At 40.2% G+C, this 6,890-nt stretch overlaps 1 protein-coding gene and 1 long non-coding RNA gene across 4 annotated transcripts; both read right to left on the bottom strand.

The window, feature by feature from the left end:
* Nucleotides 1–239: 239 nt before the first annotated feature.
* Nucleotides 240–1,564, bottom strand: LOC122756462. The gene is made up of 3 exons (XM_044006067.1): nucleotides 1,507–1,564; nucleotides 859–1,062; nucleotides 240–746 (listed from the first exon to the last, which is right to left on the bottom strand). Exons 1-3 carry the CDS (start codon nucleotides 1,562–1,564, stop codon nucleotides 550–552), a joined length of 459 nt encoding a protein of 152 aa, XP_043862002.1. The 3' UTR covers nucleotides 240–549.
* A 3,063-nt stretch (nucleotides 1,565–4,627) lies between these two features.
* Nucleotides 4,628–5,818, bottom strand: LOC120448765. 3 transcript variants are annotated; one of them, XR_005616137.1, is made up of 3 exons: nucleotides 5,676–5,818; nucleotides 5,287–5,544; nucleotides 4,628–5,220 (listed from the first exon to the last, which is right to left on the bottom strand). It is a non-coding gene; the product is annotated as an uncharacterized LOC120448765 (long non-coding RNA). The 3 variants fall into 3 exon arrangements; XR_005616138.1 differs by having other exon boundaries at nucleotides 4,628–5,217; XR_005616139.1 differs by having other exon boundaries at nucleotides 5,287–5,483.
* Nucleotides 5,819–6,890: the final 1,072 nt, after the last annotated feature.

The following is a 6,890-nucleotide window of genomic DNA, read 5'->3' as shown; positions in this document are numbered from 1 at the left end:
GGCTGTGGAGGAGACAGAGAAAAAGATCCAGGTGTTGCCTGATGGTAGTCGATGGCAGGGTTGAAGGTTTTTGATGTGGTGCAGATTTTAAACGCTCATTCCGTGAATTGATGACAGACTAAGGCGCTCTTGATGTCTCAGAACGTTTACTTGGGCCCTGGCTGAAGCTGCGGCTTTCTTCTTTGATGTTCCGATATTGTTGACGTAAAGGGTGCCGTTTACTTTAATTTTTTCGGTGTATGATACCAGGTAAGTTCCTGATATTATCCGGTTTATTCCCTTTTCGTCGGTGATATTTATCGGTACATCGTTGGTGAATACTCTTATTTTTCTACAAGTTGACAAAGGCTTCGGAAATTTTATTAAAAAGTACAATAGGTCTAAACCTCACCTGGTCCCAGTCGTCAGAGTCAGGTGTTCCCGCTATTGCTTTCAAAGCAGTCCCTATGAAATTAAGACTACGGGCATGTCGATGACGTACGTTTAGTGTGTCCAGAAGAGTCTCTATTCGTTCCAATTCCGTTTGAAGTACCCGTCTCATGTGCTCCTTCACGAAGGAGTCCATCGCGAGTTTCGTCTCGTCCGCGTAAGTCTCGTACGATGTACCGTTTGTCCCATGTAACCGTAATCGTCCCATAAAGTAATGCCTCCGTCCATTATTGGTATGTGGTAAGCGTGTGAGTATTCGTTTAGTTTTATGGTCCACGAGGGAGTTGTCAGTAGGACTAACGGGAGTAGCAAGTTTCCTAACCGAAGTAAGTAAAATACAAAATATAGAGAGTAACAAGCGTCACTAAAGTAAAATAGGTGATAATATAAAAAAATGTATAAAAAATATAAAATTGGAAATCCACCTACCGAAGGTTGTCCTTGTCCACCCAGATCGTGGACAGACCAGATCAGCCTCAATGACCGGCGTTAATTTGGTACCCAGGCGTCTGTTGGTTTTTAACCCGACTTTTTCGCCTACTTGGTACTGCTTATTGCCTTTGTGTGCATTTGAGTACCTAAGTGTTTTCTCTTGAGCCTTTTTGATCTTGTCTCTTATTGTGCCCGCAAGATCTGGTGGAAAAGCGTGAACTATTTCATTAGGCTTTTTATTTGTAACTGAGTGGACAGTTCTGTTATATTCTATTGTTGCGAATAGAATAAGGTCAGTCGTCTCGGTTATGTTTTGACCTTTCTTGATGCACCGAGCGATTTCCGATAGGGTGCTAGGAAATCTCTCAGCTTGGCCATTAGATGTGCTGTGGAACGGGGCGCATTTGAGACCTGTATACCATACCTATTTTCTAGGATGGTTCGTATGGTTTGTGAGTTAGACCTTTATTGACCTTTTATTGTCGCAGTAAACCGTTTTTATTTTGGGGAACAGATTTATTAGTTGTATTATGGATTCGGAATCGGACGTGCTATCTGCCTCGATTTCCACTGCTTCGTAGGATGACTTTACCCTATACACCTGGACATTTAACTGCTCTTGAGTCGTATGGTTAAACCTTTTACGACTGCGAGCTGTCTGCTCGCCCCTGAACTTAGAACGTGATGTAGGATCGACGTCCATTGGTTCAGGACCTAGGTTTTGAGTTCATTGTCCTGTTGGCTTTTATGTCCCTGGTTTTTAAAAATTTGAGAACCTTCAGCTTGATTACTAATGCCCGGTGCATTATTGTTTTGGTTCCTCTGGAAAACTCCCTGGGAGTTGTTGTGGTTATTACCTTGAGGGGTGTTATGAAAACGGTTACCCTGGCGACGGTTTTCCGTATTGTAAGATTTTTCTTCTAAATTTTTATTAAAGTTTGCAACGAACCAGGCTCGTTCATTGCAAGACTCTGCCCGTTGAGCCACGGCCAATGCAGATGGCAAATCTTTGGGCGCAGCTAAGAGAACTACATGTCGGACTGATTTGTTTAACCCGGTCACAAAAGCGGTCAAAGCGTCCTGCCGTGATCTATTATTTAAAATAGCAACAGTATTTGTGTCATAAGACAACAAAGTTTTACTAATAATAAGAGTTAGCTTTTTTCTCAATCTCATTATAAAAAGTCATTAGGGGAAGTTATCCTTGACGCATAGTAACCATTTGTTGCTGCGTTACCTCAACTGGAGTTTGTTCTGCATATGCGCAGTCCATTCTAGCTATTATAGCACCGAAATTTAGTACTGTATTATGTGACGTAAGCATTACTCCCGCGGGGCCTATTACCTTGTTACGTATGATTCCTACCGCCTGGTAGGTTCTAGAGCTACCCAAATATGGTTTGTAGATTTGTAAGGCCGTCCATTAATTTTTTTAATTCTATATCTTCGTCGGTCTCAGTACCGTCAATGTAACCCCCTTGTTGATTGTTATTTCTTATGTCTTTATAGCTCTGTATTAAGTCTTCGTCACTGTCGTTGTTTTCGTTACTGTTTCTATACATCGGACAATGATACGTTTGTGATTTTTTATTTTATAATTTGTATGAGAAAAAATTACCTTTTAGGAAAGACTTTAATTTTCCTTCTTAATTTGTTTAAATCAATTTGTAAATGAAAATTACTATAATAGAACTTTTAATTGCAATCACTCTTTTTTATTTGTTTTATTTCGTTATTTATTATATGTATTTTTTTTTCAATAGCACACATGTCTGGTTGACGTTAAAAGAGGTAAATTGAAAATAATGATCTCACTTACATGTTATATTGGTATATTGGTTTTTATAATGTAGCGAAGACGGTAGCTGATTAATCCGTTTATCCTCTGGCTGTCGTTGTTTTAGCTGTTTATTGTTGATATGCAGCGGTTTTCACTGTTGCTTGTGCAGCGTTGTTTTGTTTCTGTATTAGATATTTTTTGTTTGCATGTTGCTGTTCACAGTTGTTGTGCAGCGCGCGAGTTCGAAGTGTTCTTAAAGAAAACCCGATTACGAGACCTTGATTTCTAAAACTTTTTATTACGGATTTTACGACACTTAAGCGCGTTGGGCGTCAATTAAACCGAATACGTTTGTATTATTAAATGGTTATTATACCCGTTACTCGTAGAGTAAAAGGGTATACTAGATTCGTTGAAAAGTATGTAACAGGCAGAAGGAAGCGTTTCCGACCATATAAAGTATATATATTCTTGATCAGGACCAATAGCGGAGTCGATATGACCATGTCCGCCTGTCCGTCTGTCTGTCCGTCCGTATGAACGCTGTGATCTCAGGAACTGCAAAAGCTAGAAAGTTGAGATTAAGCATACAGACTCCAGAGACATAGACGCAGCGCAAGTTTGTCGATTCATGTTGCCACGCCCAGTCTAACGCCCACAAACCGCCCAAAACTGCCACGCCCACCCTTTTGAAAAATGTTTTGATATTTTTTCATTTTTGTATTAGTCTTGTAATTTTCTATCGATTTACCAAAAAACTTTTTGTCACGCTCACTCTAACGCCCACAAACCGCCCAAAGCTGCTACGCCCACACTTTTGAAAAATGTGTTGATATTTTTTTATTTTCGTATTGGTCTTGTAAATTTCTATCGATTTGCCAAAAAACTTTCTGCCACACCCACTATAACGCCTACAAACCGCCAAAAACTGTGTTTAAGACTCTCCTCCCTTCCACTAGCTGAGTAACGGGTATCAGATAGTCGGGGAACTCGACTATAGCGTTCTCTCTTGTTTTTATTAGAGCCAACTTGCATTGAAATCTGGTCAATTACGAAATAAATACAAATCAATTTTCGCTAATCTCTTTCGCTAAAGCGAAATGCGTTACTAGGCTGGCTCAGCGTTGTCGATGCTGTTGTTGGCGCATCCGGTCTTGGATGGCATTACGGCGAGTCGTTGCACCCCTCTGTTAACTTATATATGGAATTTCGCCTAGCGCAGAATAGCGCGGGAGCTTGCAAATATATATGTATATTTATAGAAGTTTGCCGCTCAGCGCAAAACAGCAGGAAGCTTGTAAAAATATGTGTATGTACGAGGAGTATTTTAATATTTTTTTGTATTAACATGATGAATTCGTGTGAATAAATTTTATTTATATCAATTTAATATAATTTTTCTATTGTATTTTGAATATTTATTTTTTTTAATATGTGCAGATTCTGCAGATGAAATTTATCCTATGATTATAATTCATTTATTGTGTGTATAATTTGTGTGTATATATTTTTGTTTGGAAATTAAGAAGGCAAACATCAGTGAATGTGGATTTGTGGAGGTAATAAACATATATGTATATATATTAACGTTTAGACACAAGCGGATCATAGAGAGACGAAGTAAGGGCCGATATTGGCAAAGTGCTAATGTATGTACTTAAAAAAATAATAAATACTTCTCTGCAGCCGGCGTACATATGTTTATGTTTATATATATCACTTTTCACTAAATTTAAGAATCGGATGGAACGAAAAAAGAAACGCCGTCCGAAATAGGAGTATCGCGACCACGGACGGAAGGGAAAATAAAATCATACTTATCTTGATTTTATCCGCAAGGGGCGCAAGGGGTGGATCAGAATAGATCCGGCTGGAAGGACCACGAAATTTTAACTTTTAGCAATCGGGATTGTTGTATTGGCTATCTTAACTGTCCTCACATACCTTATTTTTTCCGGATTCCCAAGGAATTATGGACTCTTTATCGACTGTTAAGACTCTTCAAGATTTAATAACTTCAAGATGAACTGAGCATAAACTTCAATATGTGGATACGTATTAATAAATAATATATTGTGTTATTGTGTTTGGCTATGTTCGGCTCCTTTTATACATGTCTCAGTTATATTAGTATTTGTGTGTACAGGTAAATAGATGATGCAATGGTAAATATAGGTTGCGCCAGAAAGGCTATTTTCAGGGAACTCTTGTAGGAATGGATGATGCAATATTTTTTAGAAATTGCAATACATATCACATCTCTCCGCTAAAATTTCATTTTGTTAGTAGTTTTACGCCTTCTGATATCTGTGGGCCGGAATCTGTTGACTACTTGGCGAGATCGGGTACTGCTTCGAATGGGAATACCCGATCGGCGCTTCTGTGGCTTTTGAAGGACTGAAGAGGCTGTGATGAAAAAACCGATGGTTTTCTTCATGTCTAGAGTTTGCGACTATCTTTTGCGGACTTGGATTTTCGAACATTCACCAAAACATACTTTTGTCTTCAATTTCTTCTGAATCGGATCTCGGTTTGATCTGGTTAATGTGGCGCTTGATGAAACCTATGGATGTTACCTTCTGAGTTAGGCGTAAAACGATATGAGCTTAGGTATTTCGTAACAGCTGTTCTTACTGGATACCCACCCCTTATGTTTTTAGTAACTGAGGTTTTAAAAGTTTGCACAAAACGATCTGCAATCCATTAGATGCTGGGTGGAATGGGGCTGTTGTTAGGTGATTAATTCCGTGCAAAAGGCAAAAATCCTTAAATGGTTCTGCGGTAAGTTGCGGTCCGTTATCGCTAACTAACGTTTTTGGGTAACCCTCGATCGCAAATATGGCTGTAAGTGCAGATATTGTATTTGCAGTTGTAGTCGATGACATCTGTGTTATAAACGGGAACTGGGAATAAAAATCAACGCATATTAGCCACATTGAGTCAAATATTGGACCGGCAAAATCGATGTGTATTCTTTCAAACGCTTATGTAGCCTTGGGCCAGCTTTGGAATTCTTTAGCTGGGGCTGGGTTACCTATCTTGCAAACGCTGCAGCTCTTGGTTAGTTGTGCAATATCTTCGTCGATACCTGGCCACCAGACGTTTTGACGAGTTAGTTGCTTCATGTGAACTATTCCCCAGTGACCGTAATGGAGGAGTTTCAGAATTTTATTTCAAAGCTAACGATGAATAATAATTCTGTCCGAGTGGAGACATAGCAGATTGTTGTTAATCGTCAAGGGAAATCTGCGACTGAAATATGGCAGAATTTCGGAATCATGCTGCTGCTTTGGCCAACCAGTTGATACGAAATGATAAACTTTTTTCAAAACATATATTTTATATTTTCAATGATGATTTCGGCATTTATTGGACAGGATACATCGACGATGTTATAGCAAGCTTTCCCCCTAATAGGAAGACGTGAGAGTGCGTCTGCATTTTCATGAACTGTTCTTTACCCCAAATATAATTGAATGAGCTTCCTTTTAATTTGGCTGTATTGAACTTGGTGAACATCTAAGGTTTTTCATGCGTATGCTATGGGTCTTTCTATGCCATCTGGATGTATGTGTGAAAGGACTACACCAATGCCGAATGAGCGGAAGATCTTCGTCGAAATGTGCGACCTTTGTCTGTCGCCCAGCCAGCCGGACTACGCAAAAGTAGCGAAACAAGTCAGGGAATGTTTTTTTCGTTTTGACGGAGAAGAAAAACCCCTCGAATTCCTGGAGCAGGTGGAGTGGTCTGCAAACACGTACGGCTTGGACCTGAACATGATCCACCGAGCCATGTCGGAATTAATGCAGGTAAAGGCTGTGAAGTGGTACATATCAAACAACAAGCACTGGAGGACTTGGGCCGAGTTTATAGATAGTTTCCAAACGTATTTCCTGCCCAGGGGTTACTTAACGAAGTTCGCGGACAAGGTGAGACAAAGGAAGCAAGGGTTTAAGGAAGCATTCAAGGACTACATGGCCGAGATGCAGACCCTGATAAGACCCCTTGGGTATGGGAAAAAGGAAACGCTGGAGCTCATCAAGGAAAACTGCACGCCAGAACTCCGAATAGCGTTGAAATCCTACCACGTGAATGACCTAGAGGCACAGGGAATGGGAAGCCTTTGCGGAAGAACATAAGTTCAGCCGCAACAAAGCCCCGGCCGCAACACATGTAACGTGTAGAAGGTGTGAGGACTCAGGAGAGCTAGGCACGCAGTCCCAGGAACAGTGGGCGCAATATACCCCGG

The sequence above is a fragment of the Drosophila santomea genome, chromosome 3L (genome assembly GCF_016746245.2).
Source record: "Drosophila santomea strain STO CAGO 1482 chromosome 3L, Prin_Dsan_1.1, whole genome shotgun sequence".
Lineage (NCBI taxonomy): Eukaryota > Metazoa > Arthropoda > Insecta > Diptera > Drosophilidae > Drosophila > Drosophila santomea.
This window is presented reverse-complemented; position numbering and strand designations above follow the sequence as displayed.

Bases quoted from the DNA above. Each gene is read 5' to 3' on its own strand.
- LOC122756462 (XM_044006067.1), bottom strand. From the start codon at position 1,564: ATGGACGTCGATCCTACATCACGTTCTAAGTTCAGGGGCGAGCAGACA. The intron at 1,063-1,506 runs GTAAAAGGTTTA...CTTTTCCACCAG, and splicing joins CGAGCAGACAGCTCGCAGTC to ATCTTGCGGGCACAATAAGA. The intron at 747-858 runs GTAGGTGGATTT...TACTTCGGTTAG, and splicing joins GTGGACAAGGACAACCTTCG to GAAACTTGCTACTCCCGTTA.